The following is a 17,076-nucleotide window of genomic DNA, read 5'->3' on the forward strand; positions in this document are numbered from 1 at the left end:
CAAACTGTCTCTAATGTAGTAACAGATGTAGGATTCAGGGGTTTACAGAAAGTAAACATGTATTTTAGGCTTAACTTGCAAGATAATCATGAATGCATTGGACTATTTTATATTTTAGGTAATGTTTAAAAATAACTAAATCCTTGCTCACCAACTAACCTGCCAATAATGATTTTGCCCTTCCAATATCTTTCATCTTTGGTTTCACCTTTCGCTCAGTTTTTTACATATTGGCATTTAATATACATAAATCACTTTTTTTTTTTCTTTTTAAAGCCACAGCAGCACTTGATGAGTTAGGTACTGGCTCGTCTTATTTGCCTCATAGTCAATCCTGGAAAATTTAACAATATTTTATCTCTACTTCCTCAACTCACTATAGTTTTTCAATACTATACCAGTAAAACTGCTCTCAAACTCACTACTAATTTTTCTGTTGATAAAGGTTAATATTTATATTACTTGGTTCATACTTACTATTTGATAATGTCTATCACTTACCACCCAATGTTCCCCTGGCTTTCATGACACCACACTTTCTAGGTTTTCACCTTCCTCCACTGGTACTTCTTAGGCTCTATCACGTGTTCTTCTCTGGTTATTTCTTAAACACTGGTGTTCTTTATCTATTTTCTTCTCATTCCATCCTTTCTCCCTATAACGGCCATTACCTTCTTGGTGTTGCTAACTTCCAAATCCTATCTTTTAGCTTAGATTTTTTTAACCTAAATCTCTCACTCACATCAGCTTACTGGATATCCTCACTTGGATATTCCACAAGCATTTCAAATGTGACAACATCCAGACAGCAAACATTTTCCTACCCTAAACCTGGTTCTTACTTAAAAGTAACTAAGCTAGAAATGTCATAACCTTTTCTAAAAATCTTTCCTTTAAAATATATAGGCAACTTTACTTGTGTAGAAACTATTAAAATCTTTATGGACTTTGAGAATTTTTATATGCTTAGAACATGGAAAAATGAAAATAGACAGACTCTGGAGTCAGATAAACCTTGGTTGACATTTCTGATTCACCACACAAAACAACATAGGTTAGCTAATTATACTGAGACATCGATAAATACATAACTCTGTGGTAGAACCATACAAAATCATTTAAAAACAAGTAATTCAATGTTTAAAAGGTCTTAATATGCTGGCACATAATGTAAACTGTCCTCATGAAATAGCAGGAAACTAGCACCTGAATTCAAAAAGTTAATGTTCAACATTTACAATTTGTTTTACGCAAGTGTATCACTGAAATTATTCTTCAGTGAAGTGTGTTTAAAAGGCCTCATAGAGATTCAACAACTTAGAAAATTATAAGTAACTAAGGGTTTTAATGTATCCTCTAGGATAATGTCTTGGAAACAAATTTAGTGAAGTCTGATAGTTTTTAACATATTTAATTCCTCATATATACCATTTCTTTCTATGCCTAACAAGATCAGCAATGAGGCAGCAATATGCATTTGACTCTCACCATTATGAACAACTTCAACAGAATTATATTTTTCTGTAATTCTTAATACAATTCATTTTAGTTGTTCAACCTTGAAATACATACATCTCCTATGCGTGAGTTTAGGTATTCCTGAGCTTATATTCCAACTTGTTAATGACCTGCCTCCAGTTTGTCCAGACATGATGTTTCATTTATGTATAAAATATGCTAATAAACCTAAATGACTTAAAGAGTTCAAAATTTATAAAAGTAATTTTCAAGACTGCTTCTCCAATAGAAAATGCCACTAAAGAAGTGCATAAACATGTACTGATAAGAACAAATTTGAGATAGGGACACTCAGGATTTTAAGTGAGAGCCAGAAAATCTGGTGTGAGTTTTCTTTTATACTATCATGAAAACCTGATGTATTTAGCTTTTTTTTTTTAAATCTCAAATAGCAAAACTAAAATTATTGTTCAGTTCAGTCACTCAGTCATGTCTGACTCTTTACGACCCCATGGATTGCAGCATGCCAGGCCTCTCTGTCCATCACCACCTCCCAGAGTTTACTCAAACTCATGTCCATTGAGTTGGTGATGCCATCCAACCATCTCATCCTCTGTTGTCCCCTTCTCCTCCCACCTTCAATCTTTCCCAGCATCAGAGTCCTTTCAAATGAGTCAGTTCTTCGCATCAGGGAGCCAAAGTATTGGAGTTTCAGCTTCAGCATCAGTCCTTCCAATGAATATTCAGGACTGATTTCCTTTAGGATGGACTGGTTGGATCTCCTTGCAGTCCAAAGGACTCTCAAGAGCTTTCTCCAACACCACAGTTCAAAAGCATCAATTCTTTGGCACTCAGCTTTCTTTATAGTCCAACTCTCACATACATAATTGACTACTGGAAAAACCATAGCTTTGACTAGATGGACTTTTGTTAGCAAAGTGATGCCTCTGCTTTTTAATATGCTGTCTAGGTTGGTCATAACTTTTCTTCCAAGGAGTAAGTGTCTTTTAATTTCATGGCTGCAGTCACCATCTGCACTGATTTTGGAACCCCCCAAAATAAAGTCTGTCACTATTTCCCCATCTATTTGCCATGAAGTGATGGGACCAGATGCCATGATCTTAGTTTTCTGAATGTTGAGCTTTAAGCCAACTTTTTCACTCTCTTCTTTCACTTTCATCAAGAGGTTCTTGAGTTCTTCTTCATTTTCTGCCATAAGGGTGGTGTCATCTGCATATCTGAGGTTATTGATATTACTCCCAGCAATCTTGATTCCAGGTTGTGCTTCATCCAGCCCAGCATTCCTCATGATGTACTCTGCATATAAGTTAAATAAGCAGGGTGATAATATACAGCCTTGACATACTCCCTTCCCTATTTGGAACCAGTCTGTTGTTCCATGTCCAGTTCTAACTGTTGCTTCCTGACCTGCACACAGATTTCTCAAGAGGCAGGTCAGGTGGTCTGGTATTCCCATTTCTTTCAGAATTTTCCACAGTTTGTGGTGATCTACACAGTCAAAGGCTTTGGCATAGTCAGTCAATAAAGCAGAAATAGATGCTTTTCCGGAACTCTCTTGCTTTTTTGATAATCCAGTGAATGTAGGCAATTTGATCTCTGGTTCCTCTGCCTTTTTAAAACCTGCCTGAACATGTGGAAGTTCACAGTTCATGTACTGTTGAAGTCTGGCTTGGAGAATTTTGAGCATTACTTTACTAGCGTGTGAGATGAGTGCAATTGTGTGGTAGTTTGAGCATTCTTTGGCATTGCGTTTCTTTGGATTGGAATGAAAACTGACCTTTCTAGTCCTGTGGCCACTGCTGAGTTTTCCAAATTTGCGGGCATACTGAGTGCAGGACTTTCACAGCACCATCTTTCAGGATCTGAAACAGCTCAACTGGGATAAATACAAAACCAACACTCTCCCATTGCTTTACAAGTGGACTTCCAAGCGGTCACAGTTTCTGCTTGCAATCTACTCCTGTTGTCTCTTCTGCTTGTCTTCCTTTCCCTATGATGTCACTAAATCCTGTCATCCAAACTCAACTCCAGCACTTACCACTGGAAAGGCTGTCCTCTTCTCTGAAATACGACCAGGCACCTCTTTACATACTTCCATGTTATACCTATCCCTCCCTAGCAAAGCTGTGATCACTTACTAGTACATGTAGTGGTTCTGCTGTCTCCATAATATTACAAGGTTTGGAGAACACAGATCACATTTATTTATGTTTGTATTCTCAGTATCTAAAGCAATGCATACTGTCTCTCGTGATTCAAATAATGATTAGTGAATAATGAAGCTTTTTAGTTAAGTTTTTTTGAAACAGTAAATTACTTGTTTTTGGAAATACTTCAGTTTAAAATATTAAAGCCATGTCTGTTCTCTTTATCTTAAACAGATCTCATAAAATCATAAAACTGTTGAACTTAAAGGCCACTTAAGCCAAACAAGCTCTAGTAAATGAACACTTAAAACATTCAAAACCATTGTTCATCTTACATTTACACTCAGGAATAAAATCCTAAACTACTTAATCGTCCTAAGAAGTTTTCTCTATGTTTAAAAGACGAGAAAATTCCCTCTTGAGGGTTTTTATGTTAACATCATTTATTCTATTCTCTGTAGAGACAGTAAACTAATCTTTTTCTTTAACCTTTCCTTATAACAATAATTAACCTTTTAGCCTTCCCTGCTAAAATCTAATTTCAGCACCTGATATTCCCTAAGAAACACAGTAATAAACACATGTTCATTCTAAAGCTATATATGTGTGTGTGTGTATGTGTATATATAAAGTAGGAATGAGTAACTCCATTTTCTAAATGATGAAAAGAAAGTATACAGGTTATCTGACTTGTTAAGGGCAAAAATTAAAAATCTCTTTAAGAGTTCAGGAGTAAAAGTATTATGGCAAAAAAAATTCTTTCAGATTATTACATGCAAAACTAACACTATTTCAAAGAAATCTAGGTAAAAAGAAAACCATAATTCAACAATTTCTATTTCTTGATTATAATGTAAAAGCCAAACGCTGCTAATTGTAAAAGTTTTCTTATAATAAAGTATTAAAACCTTATACATTTGGAAATGGATGACTGGAATAGTTTCGATTAAAATATCTTCAAAGTTAATATTCAAATTTACTAGCCTAATTAAGCATATACACTTAAACATTACCATTAAAAACAATAAACATGTCTAACATAGGCACAAAAATATGTATCTGGAAAGTTGAAATATGTACATTACCTACCTGTTTGCTTATAAATTGCTAATTCTTGTACAGTTTCCAAAAACTGCCAAAATTTTTCATTACTTTCTTCTGCTATAAATTCACTATTAAAAATAAAAGTAATCAGTTAATAGCTAGAAATTAAAAAATGATTTTGATACTATTAAATGTATTTTAGAGCCAAATTACAACTTCTGGTCAAAACCAAAACTCCCAAAACTAAAGTTACTGATTTCCATCTACTATAATGCAAAAAGAGAACACACTGATGATTCTTATCTGAGTTATCATTCTAAACTACAAGCATATAATCATAACTGGAAAAGACTATATGACAATTACTTTTGATTTTTCCTCTTTATTACCTAAAAAATGGATAACTTATTTTGTCCTCTATGTGAAATGCCCTAAGAAATATAACTTAATGGCAATATAGGGTTTGATCCCTGGGTCAGGAAGATCCCCTGAAGAAGGAAATGACAACACACTACAGTATCCTTGCCTGGAAAATCTAGTGGACAGAGGAGCCTGGTCCTCTGGGATCCACGGGGTCGCAAAGAGTTGGACACGACTGTATCGACTTAGCATGTACGCATGTGAAATGCCCTGAGAGGTATAATTTAATGGCAATACAGACAGTGTTATATAAAAGTAAAAGGGTAAAAAATAGACAAACAATTTGTATTTTTCACAAACAAAATGTGGTCTTATAAACATCTTTAGAAAGCAATATTTTTATTTTTATTTAGCTACCTATTTGTGTAGACAATCTTATTTCAAATAGAAAACACCTTAATCAAAAAATTAACAGAAAATTGGTACACAGCATTAGGTCTTTGGCCTGGGAAACCCCCCCAAAACTGCCATTTATCCAAAGAGCATAGGTAAGAAAAAAATAGCCAAAGCAATGTAAAGCCTTTTGGAAATTGTGAAATAAGTGAAAGGTTATTCAGTCTTGTTTGGAACAAAGTGCAAGACACCAAAAACAAGTAGATCTAACTATTTAAACTAGAAAGGATACAACCATCAAACAGACAGTACAGATTCTGCTATTGCTCACCTTATCTTTCTTTTTAGCCTCAGTAAACCTAATGATTAATATAAATGGTAAGTATTGAGGACATTCAAGACACATGCAAAGTTAACTAATTCTTGTGAGTCTGAGATGGTCACTAAAGGCAGAAAAGGAGGTGAGAAAACTGACTAATTCATCAACATACTAAACATGACAGGCAGATGAATCTAAAGCAGTAATTCCAAGGCAACTCTTGTTATTAATGGTGTCCAACTCAGTGGCATTAAAACAGGCAAACAAACAAACAAAAAGGCTAAAAAGAGAGGAAACTATGGGACACATTAAATAGGATGTAACCAAAAAGTGATGGTACAGAACCTTTAGAAAAGTAGAGCACAACACTTATTACCTAACTGACTTGACCAAACACTATTGACAATGCTCATGTATTGTGCAACTATGGGAAAAAAGAGTTCTTCCATATGTCAGAATTTATACATATGAGTATGATCCTTCAAAGTAATCACCTTACTAAAGTATTCCCTTACAATTACTCCTTCACTATACCATTGCTCTAACACTGAGAACTCTTGTTGAATTACTTTCATGGGCAATTTGCCAATAACTCATCATTACTCTTAGAGGAGAAAATATTCTTGAGAAACCATCTAAATCAGCATCTCACTTTCCAAAAATGTAAGTTATTACTTTGGTCAAAATTTTTGAAAGGGAAAAAAAAATCCCAAACTCTGGCTTTTCCAGTTTGTTTACTTGTTGTATATAATGCTGCTGCTGCTGCTGCTGCTAAGTCGCTTCAGTCGTGTCCGACTCTGTGCGACCCCACAGACAGCAGCCCACCAGGCTCCGCCGTCCCTAGGATTCTCCAGGCAAGAACACTGGAGTGGGTTGCCATTTCCTTCTCCAGTACATGAAAGGGAAAAGTGAAAGTGAAGTCGCTCAGTCGTGTCCAACTCTTAGCGACCCCATGGACTGTAGCCTACCAGGTTCCTCTGTCCATGGGATTTTCCAGGCAAGAGTACTGGAGTGGGGTGCCATTGCCTTCTCCGGTTGTATATAATATTTAGCACCAAATAACAAGGTTTCTTCCCCAAATTCTAACATAGATAAATAAATTTCCGTAGAGGATGATTTTACATGTACTAAAGAGCCGGACAGTAATTATAAGTGTTATTTCAAAAAACATTTTCAGTAAGAGCAACACCAGTGGAATAAACCCAGTTTAAATGTTTAATTTATGGTATATGTGTTGAAAAATTTAGCCTCATCAGCCTATAAACATCCTTAGCAAATAGTACTGAAGTATAAATGTCTTAGGGCTTCCCTGGTAGCTCAGCTGGTAAAGAATCCACCTTCAACGCAAGAGACCCTGGTTTGATTCCTGGGTCGGGAAGATCCCCTGGAGAAGGGATAGGCTACCAGTATTCTTGGGCTATCCAGCATTTCTGGACTTCTCTGGTGGCTCAGATGGTAAAGAATCCACATGCAATGTGGGAGACCTGGGTTCCATCCCTGGGTTGGGAAGATCCCCTGCAGGAAGGCATGGCAACCCACTCCAGTATTCTGCATTTCTGCCAACAGTCTCTTCAAGGCAATCTAGGCTTTTTCTACCATGCTTCTCAAAACTCTTCCAGCTTCTGCCAGATTCAACAGGTAATTCTACATTTTTAGGTATTTGTTACAGCAGTACCCTACTTCAAGGTACACAATCAAATCAGTTTCCTATTGCTGCTGAAATAAATTATCAAAAACTTGGTGACTTAAAACAACAGAAACTTCTTGTCTCACAGTTCTGGAGAAGTCCAAAATCAAGGTATTGGTAGGGCTACACTCCCTCTAAAGGCTCTAGAGGAGAATCTTCCAGGTTCTGAAGGCTTAAGATGGTCCTTGGCTTGTGGCTACATCAATCCTATCTCTGTCTCTATTCATATGTCCTCCTCTTCCTTTGTCTTCTCTTACGTATCTTATAAGGGTATTGGACTTAGCACCCATCCAGATTCGTAAGAATCATGTCTTAATACCCTTAATTACATTGTCAAAGAGCCTTTTTCCAAATAAGGTAACATTAACAGGTTCCAGGGTTAGGATGTGGACATATCTTTTTGGAAGCCACCTTTCAACCCACTGCAAGTTATGGGGTTGGTACATCAGAGTGAGGCTAGACTGTGAAGAACCTAAGGATGCTCCTTCGAGCGTCCTATGGGAGTTCCAGTTCTCAGACTCTTGAGGCAAGTAGAAATTGAAACACTCCAACTACCAGTCTAATAGTAGAAGTTAGACTGATTTGGAACTGAGTGTGAGACCATATCCATGCAGAGTATGGAAGAAACTGGGGAAAAGGTAGAGGAATAGGACATATCTTAAACTAGAATATTTTGTTTAATAAAAACTGTTTTATTGTAATATCTATACTACATCTAAATAGCTATATATTGTAACATCTATACAGATGTATCTATACCACAGAAATTCAACGGATCATAAGAGACTACTATGAACAATTACACAGCAACAAACTGGGCAGCCTAGAGGAAGTGAATAAACTTCTAGAAACATACAACTTGTCAAGACTGACCCATGAAATAGAAAAATCTGAACAGACTTATTATTAGTAAGGAGACCAAATCTGTAATCAAAAGCTTTCCAATAAACAAAAGTCCAGAACCAGACAGCTTCATTGTTGAATTCTACCAAACATGTATGACAGAAACCAACACAATATTGTATAGCAATTATCCTTCAATTAAAAATAAACTTAAAAAATAAAGAATAACAATCCTCAAACTCTTCCAAAATAAAACACACTCAAACTTATAATACCAGCATTATCCTGATACCAAAACCAGAAAAGGACACAAGAAAAGAAAATTAAAGGTCAACATTTCTGCTGAACATAAATGCAAAAATCTTCAACAAAATATTACCAAATTGAATACAATACATTAAAAGGATCATACACCATAATCAAGCTATTCCAGGGAGGCAAGGATGGTTTAATACCCACAAATAAACAAATGTGAAACACCACATTAACAAATTAAAGATAAAAATCACATGATCATCTCAATAGATGCAAAAAAAAGCATTTAAAAAAATCAGTATTAAGATTAAAAACTCAAAATGGGTATAGAGGGAAAGTCTTCAACATGTGTTGTGCTTAGTTGCTCAGTCATATCTGACCCTTTGCGACCCCATGGACTGTAGCCTGCCAGGCTCCTCTGTCCATGGGAATTCTCCAGGCAAGGAAAGTGGAGTGGGTTGCCAAGCCCTCCTCCAGGGGATCTTCCCAAACCAGGGATCGAATCCAGGTCTTCGGCATTGCAGGCAGATTCTTTACCATCTAAGCCACCATGGAAGACCCAGAATACTGGAGTGGGTAGCCTATCTCTTCTTAACATAATAAAGGCCATATACAACAACAACAACAACAAAAAACCCAAAGAGATGGGCTTGCCTGGTGGCTCAGTGGTAAAGAATCCATCTATCAATGCAGGAGACAAGGGTTCGATCCCTGACCTGGGAAGATCCCACATGCCGCAGAGCAACCAAGCCCACGTACCACAACTATTAAGTCTGTACTCTAGAGCCCAGGAACTACAGAAAAGCCCATGCAGCAATGAAGACTTAGTAGAGCCAAAAATAAATAAAATTATATATATATAATTATATAAATATAAAAGATGAGATAACAAGTGTGGTGAGGATGTGGCGAAAAAGGAATCCATGTGCACCCTTGCTGGTTATGTAAATAGGTACAGCCACTATGGAAAACAGTTTGGAGGTTCATCAAACATCTTTTACAAACTATCATATGATCCAGCAATTCCAATTCTGCGTGAAAACACTGTAACTGGAAAAAATACAGGCACACCTACGTTCAGTGCAGGGTTATTTACAATGGCCAAGATACGGAAACAACCTAAGAATCCTCTGAATGATAAATGAATACAGAAAATGTAGAGACAGGAAGATGGCAGAGGAGCAGGTGGACGTGGAGTGCATCTCTCTCCATGGATGCATCAGGAATACCCCTTCAGACACAGAAGATCTTGCAGAACACCAGCTGAGAGTGGGCAGGATTCCCTGACCATTAGAAAAGAACATACAGATCCATGCAAAATTTGGCAGGATGAAAGGAGGAGTGGAAAAAAAGGAGAGTGAGCAGGACTGCACCTGCAAATAGGAGGGTGGGGGACCTGAAGCAGGGGTCAGTTCCCCATAACAGGGAAATTGTGTGGGACACTGGAGAAGCATTTGGGGCTGTTGGAGAGTGCAGAAAATGTACACACACACACACACACACACACGAGTATTATTCAGCCACAAAATAAAGAAAACACTGCTATTTGTGAGAACTTGGACAGGCCTGATGGAATTTTGCTCAGTGAAATAAATCAGAGACAGACAAATACCCTAAGAAATCTTAAAACAAACATAACACAATAAGGAAATGAGCTCCTATACAGCGAACAGATTGGGTGCCAGAAGCAGGGAGGCGGGAGAAATGAGTGAAGGTAGTCAAAAGGTGCAAATTTTCGGCTACAATATAAAGAATCGGTCATGGGGATGTAACTTACAGCATGGTGACTATAGGTAAAGAACTGCATATTGGAAAGCTGCCAAGAGAGATCTTAAAAGCTCTCATCACAAGAAAAGAAACCTTTATAATTATGTGTGGTGACAGATATTAACTGGACTTATGTCCACGGTGATAATTTCATACCATGTGAACACATCATCAAATCATTATGTTGCACACCTGAAACCAATACCTTACATAAATTTTAAAAAATCTCTTTTCATATCTTACATATGCAATGTCACGGAGGTGATGAAGACTCTTTGGAACCAAAAGCTATGGCTTTGGTGAAGTATTAATACAAAAGCAACGGGCATTAAAACTTCATGGCAACAAAACAAAACAACTTCATGCCGGTTAAAAAAGGAAAAAAAAAAAACTTTCAAATTTTGTTTAACTACTGGAATACTAAGAGTAAAATTCATTATCTCCCAGGTTTTTTTTCCCCCCACAGTACACGATACCTTATGCACTAACTCCAGATGAGGGGATTCAGAAAGAAGTCAGAGCTTTGGGACGCTCTCTTCTCCCCAGAAAGCCATCGTTATGAAATTAGGTGCTTCAAATACCGGTTGCTAAAAACTAGAACTGCCTCCATCAATTGAAGAGCTTGCACTAAACGCCACAGTCCACCTCCCAGTCTTCCTTTTCTCTCACGTAAATGCTAAGAAAATCCAAAGGAATTAAAAGTTTTCAAACCCGTGGGTGAGGCAAAGAAGGACTGGCGGGGGAAAGGAGTCGCAAGTGAGCGCGGCGCCCAGGGTAGCAAGGGGAGGAGGTGATGCTCCGAGGGTCAAGCGTCCGAGGCGCCGTCGAGGTCCCGGGGCGCCCACAGCCCCGCCGCACCCTCCCTCCGCGCGGGGAGGGTCCGGCCCGCACTGCCTCACCTGGCCTCCAGCAGCAGCGGGGTCTCGGGCCACTTGGCGGCCAGGTGGGCCGTCACTTCCTTGGATGCGAAGGCCGTCCGGGCTCCGAGCAGTGAGAACCACAGCGCCGCGGAGCCCAGGAGCAGCCGCACTACGCCGGCGGCCTCTGCCATGGCGCAGACAGGGAAACGCGAGCCCCTCAGACCCGGCGCCCTCAGCCCGCAGCCGCCACGCTACCGCCGGCTCCTCCTGTCCCGCGACCGCCCACTTCCGGTGGGGGGAGCGCGAGTCCGTTACACGGTCCGGGGCCTGGCGGGTGCCGAGCGCATGCGCCGACCGCTCCGGCGCCGTCCCGGGAGCCCCCGAGGGCGGACCCCTGGGCCACGTAGGTGCAAGGCGGCGCCGGAGTGCGGAGCTTGGCTGGTTCCTTGGCGGGTCCGCCACCGGGACCTCAGGCTCTCGGACCGAGGATGTGGGACACCGGGAGGGGGAGACTGAAGTGGGATTTTGGCCGACAGAGTGTGGCTGAAGAGCCATCTGGACGTGAACGCAGGAATCAGCGTGGATATTATCCACTTTACAAAGGCGGAAAAGAAGGCCTATCAAAAGTTAAATACCTCTCTCGTGGGATTCTCAAATTTTATTGCATATCTGAGTCACCTGGTAGAGCTTTTAGACAGCCCGTTGCCCAGACCACACCACGCACCAGTTACAGGGGACTATCTGGGGGTGAGATTCGGTCTTCAATAAATAGTATTTTACCCGGCCTTCCCGCCAGGTGCTTCGAGTGTGTTCGAAAAGCAGTGACATCACCTGGAGGGCTTGTTAAAACACAAGGTGCTGGGTCTCATCCCAGTGTTTCTGATTCAATAGGTCTGGTGCGGGAGTCTGATAATCCGCATTTCATATCCATTAAGTTCCCAGGTAATGCTGATTCTGTTGTCTGGGAGCTGTGCAAGAGCCTTCATCCTCAAAAGTGGTCCACGTACTTGAAGTGTCAGCATCACCTGTGAGCTCATTAGAAATGCAGAATCTCAGACCCTCACCTCAACCCTATTGAATTCAAGCCCGTGGTGTAACAGGCACCCCCACGTGATATCTGTGCACATTAAAGTTTTGAAAAGAGCTAGTTTAGAGAGTTACAGGTGAAAATGCATAGAAAAGTGATAGTTGCTCTTGTCATTATTAGCCAAAATCATTATCAGCTGTGATTGAAACTCACTTTCAACCAAGGACTGTCTGATCCCAAAAACTGTTGAATTTCGTATATCCAGTTCAATGACAAAGCCTTGGAGCAGAGTTAACTGGTTTTCCAGTAGGTATGACTCAACAACTCAGAATATTCAGTTTTATTTAACTGGGCAGAGGTGGAGCCTCAAGATTCTGGCTCCTAGTCAGGAATGATCCTTTTACTATTCAGAAGAGAGTAAATTTATTATAAATATTACAATATATGATAAATAGAAGCAGCAGCCAGGATAACTAGTTTAGGGGTTGCACGTGGTCCGTTCCATTTTTTCCCTTTACTCTTTTGCACTATAGGGAATCTGAGTCTCTCCAAGTTGCTGAAACATGATCATTCCACTTTTTCTTTTCCCCTCAGCCTTGTAAGCATTCTGGTTCCTTGGAAGACCTTGCTCTGGAAATTCCTTTCAGCTCTCACTTCCTGAGGTTAGCCTTCATTTCCTGATTTCTCCCACTTAGTATGATCTGTCCCTCCTCTAAATTCCCACAAGTTCTTTAACTGCCATATGCCACTTATAATTCTCACTTTAGAATTTGAATACAGTGCTTATTTATTCTCCTAGAGATGATATATTCCCTGAGGGCTCATGCCTTATTCATTTTTAGCATCTCTTGCAGTACCTAGCGTAGTACATGTTATTGAGGCTAAATAAATATTGAAGAGTTCCTGTTTTATGGGTCAGTAGGCAGAAATCTAAGGCAGATGAGTAAGGAACTTTATTTCTGTCCATAGAGCATAAGAAAAAAATATATATATTATGAACCCTTCACAAACATTTTCTTTAATTAACTCCTCATTTCCATTTATTTTTGGACTGAATTTTTGACTGAGACTATGGGATAAAGGAAATAAACTATTGGCAGTGAATGTCAAATATCAGCATATCTGATGGGTTGCAAATCTTTAAGAAATGATTCCCCATATAAAAAGTCACATGAAACACACTATTAAAGGATACTACTAAAACATATATTATTAAACATTCCAGTACATTTGAGTTCAGGATGGTAAGGAATACTACATTTCTCTTTTAAAGAGAATGAAATTAATCAAATGCAGGCTATTTGTTTACATAAATATTATACATTTTAGTTTTTATAGTATTTTCCTAGACACATAAATGGATTTGAAATATTCCTCAAACAGGTCATTCCTGAGCATTCCCCTACTGCAGAACAAGAGAAAGAGTAGGACTGAATGATATTTAAGTGTTGGAGAAGGTCGCCAAGAGGACATGACCACCAAGAGGACATGATCTTTAAGAGGGGCCTGGTTAATCAGAGACACCTAACCCCTGCCCCTGTCCTTGGATGTACATTTCACCCACTGTTCCCACTCTAGGAACCACTCTAAGGAAGCAGCCTTGAGAAAATAGTGTTATTGAGACCATCTGGACTGTATCCATGCCTGAACCCCATTAAGGTCTCTATGAATTTTTAAGATTCTAGCAGGTGGGTGCAGAGTTTGACTCATCTTGCAGCCACCCGAGACAAGCCTGGTGTATAAGTTCCCTTGCTGATGAAAACTGCCACCTACCAATCTGGAGTGGTCTTTCTAATCCTCTGGTCTCTCTTTGCCATCTGTATATGGGGGCCAGATTCTTATTTCATCTGGGAAACTCCTGAGGTTGTGAACCAACTTTGAGGTCTCTTTTATATGTCATTTCTAAGGACAGATAGAAAAACTTAAAATGCAAAAATTAAGTGACTCAAAAAGGTCACTCAAGTTAGTGGAGCAACAAAGTATTCCAACCTTTATTATCCATAATCCTTTGGCACAGATTGGCTGTGAACTGAATGCAGTTCAGGGACACAATTGTACTTTAATGTTGCTTAGCAAAATGTTATTCAAAGTTATTCACATCGGGGTAATACAAATGAAAATTGATGACATTAGCAGTTTTCATTGTATGTGGAAGAAGTGATTAATGAATGCTATATAATAAGAATATTGTGTTTCATAGAATAAATCATATTGACCTTTTTTAGACAGCATATACTTATTTAATGAAAATAGTGGTGTTCTGTAAGGACAATGTTACTGCCAAATTATCACATAGTAAGTAGAATAAAACTTTAATTTTTTCCACCTAAATAAAGTCTCAGAGCTGCAGCAGCTTTTTAAAATTATCACTCCTACATCTTCCAGATTTCTTTTATTAAAAAAGACCCTATTCTCATTTGTTAATTTGAGTATCTTAAACACAACAATTTTCCCTTATCCTTGGTGGTTATTTTCCAAGACTTCCAGTGAATGCCTGAAACCATAGATAGTACTCCCACTATACTATATATTTCCTATACACACACACTTAGAATAAACTAGACACAGAGATTGACAACAATAACCCGTAATACAATAGAATAATTATAACAGCATACTACGATAAAAGTTATATTAAGGTGGTATCTCCTTCTCAAAATACCTTATTATACAAATATAAAGCCTTTTCCACCTTAACTATTTATCAGGCACCATGGCCATAACTTTTTCAGCTTGAGATGTGACAGCAAAACTAGCATAAATTTCTCTTTCCTTCTCCACAATTTCACGGACAGTAGATTCATTCTTACCATAGATGTTAGTAGCCTCATGCTGTCAGCAGTATATGAGATTTTTTCCCTTATTAGGGCAAGAACTTTCACCTTTGCACTGAAAGGAAGCACTTTATGGTTTCTCTTTGGCATATGTGATTTGCCAGCATCACTACTCTTATGCTTTGGGGACATTATTAAGTAATATAGAGTGTGTGTGTGTGAGTGTAAAGCACTACGATATCCCAACAGTTGATTAAATAAGCCAGACAGACAGTTACTAAGTGACTAACTGGCTGGATTCACTGGACAAAAGGCTAATTCACCTCTTGGGTCAGATGGCTCAAGATTTCATCCCACTGTCGGGAAGGAGTGAGACTTAAAACTTATGAATTACTTATTTCTGGAATTTCCCATTTAATGTTTTGGACACAGTTGATCACAGGTAACTGAAATCTTGACCTTCATTCCAGATGTGAAGAATTTATAGACTTAGTTACCGATTTGTTATGCTTTTCCTCCCTAAGCAAGATCATCCCCAAATCATAATCAAACTGGGCTTCCTTGGTAGCTCACCTGGTAAAGAATCCACCTGCAATGTAGGATAACCCGATTCGATTCCTGGGTCAGGAAGATCCCCTGGAGAAGGGATAGGCTACACACTGCAGTATTTGGGGGCTTCCCTGGTGGCTCAGACGGTAAGGAATCCATCTGCAATGTGGGAGACCTGGCATCAATCCCTGGATTGGAAAGATCCCCTGGAGGAGGGCATGGCAACCCACTCCAATATTCTTGCCTGGAGAATTCCCATGGATGGAGGAGCCTGGCAGATTACAATCTATTGGGTCGCAAGGAGTCGGACACGACTGAGTGACTAAGCACCCACACATAATCAAATTAGTAATGGTTTAGTTTCCTTTAAGTATCAGAAGTAAGTTTGATTTTTATAGGTTTGTATATTTTATTTAAAATAGATTAAGAATGCCTCAGAAATGCGTGATTTCAGGAATGTTTGATGAAATTTTCAAACAGCAAATGAAGTATGTGAAATATGTAATTTTAAAATTAATTATTTGGGAGGATGATATTAGAACTTTAAACCTGCTGTTTAACAGCTTTCTATTCTTATATATATGGTCAGTATTTTATGATTATGTGTTCAAAGTTTGCGAAAGTTTGTTTCTTCAACAAAACACTCAGGATTGAATGGTGTTGGTGGAAGACAAAGAAATGTATATTCTACTTTTACATCTTCTATTAGAAGTTTGTATAGTTATGTGCACAAACTCATTATTTCCTTCAAGATAAATTGCATATCATCTATGGGAAGGTGACTGCATCAAAAATTGGAAAAAAAACTGAGATAAAATGTTTAATGTCTTCAAAGATCATAGTAAGGATACAAGAACATATATTGATATATTATTACAAGAGAAAAGTTAATAAAATTTAATGAAACTCCTTAAGATACATTTTAGAGAAATCTTGTTGAACCAATAAACAAATGAACAGCTTTAGCAAATTTTCCCATTAAAATTATTTCCTGTTTAAATCTAGCCCTTTAAGAAGCTGCGCAAATTCTTTCAATCACCAAGGAATCATCTGAAATACATTGTCATGATTTTCAACCCCAAAAATAGGCATGTGTACAGCAGCTACTTTACATTTGTTATGAAATATTGTCATTTGGTTAGAAATGTATGTAATAGTGCAGCACATAAAAAGTAACTAGTAAGTTTTATGTGACAAGATCTGAAGTTCTGGCACATTATAATAATACTGATGGAAATTAAAGGAAGAGACTGTCTCAAGAAAAGCCTCACAGAATAGGTGATGTGACTACACTTTGAGGAAATTATGGATGACTTAGATATCAGCCCTGTCACTGCAGCATGAATGCAACCATAGACCATATGTAAAAAAATGGATGGGGATGTGTTCCAAAGAACTTTACTATGGACTCTGAACTCCCTATTTTTACATATCACAAACAATCTTCTTTTGATTTTTTAAAATCTAAAAAAGTATGTAACTCTTGGGTTATACATATTTGTCCCATGAGCTACAGTATGTCCACCTTTGGTTTAAAGAAAGTTTTATGGAAATTTATGCAAGAAAGCTCAT

General features: G+C 38.4%; 1 protein-coding gene across 4 annotated transcripts in view; it reads right to left on the minus strand.

The window, feature by feature from the left end:
• UGGT2 (UDP-glucose glycoprotein glucosyltransferase 2) overlaps positions 1-11,438 on the minus strand; it is a 125,832-nt gene extending 114,394 nt beyond the window's left edge. For all 4 annotated transcript variants that reach the window (XM_081550335.1, XM_081550337.1, XM_081550336.1 and 1 more), the window contains exons 1-2: positions 11,194-11,438; positions 4,716-4,798 (exon numbers count right to left, since the gene is read on the minus strand). In XM_081550335.1, coding sequence (XP_081406461.1) covers positions 4,716-4,798; positions 11,194-11,345 — 235 coding nt within the window. In that variant the 5' untranslated portion in view covers positions 11,346-11,438. The remainder of the gene's footprint in view (positions 1-4,715; positions 4,799-11,193) is intronic.
• Between the last annotated feature and the right edge of the window lie 5,638 nt (positions 11,439-17,076).

This window comes from Giraffa tippelskirchi, chromosome 12 (genome assembly GCF_054371585.1).
Source record: "Giraffa tippelskirchi isolate mGirTip1 chromosome 12, T2T-mGirTip1v1.2.pri, whole genome shotgun sequence".
In the NCBI taxonomy this organism is placed as follows: domain Eukaryota; kingdom Metazoa; phylum Chordata; class Mammalia; order Artiodactyla; family Giraffidae; genus Giraffa; species Giraffa tippelskirchi.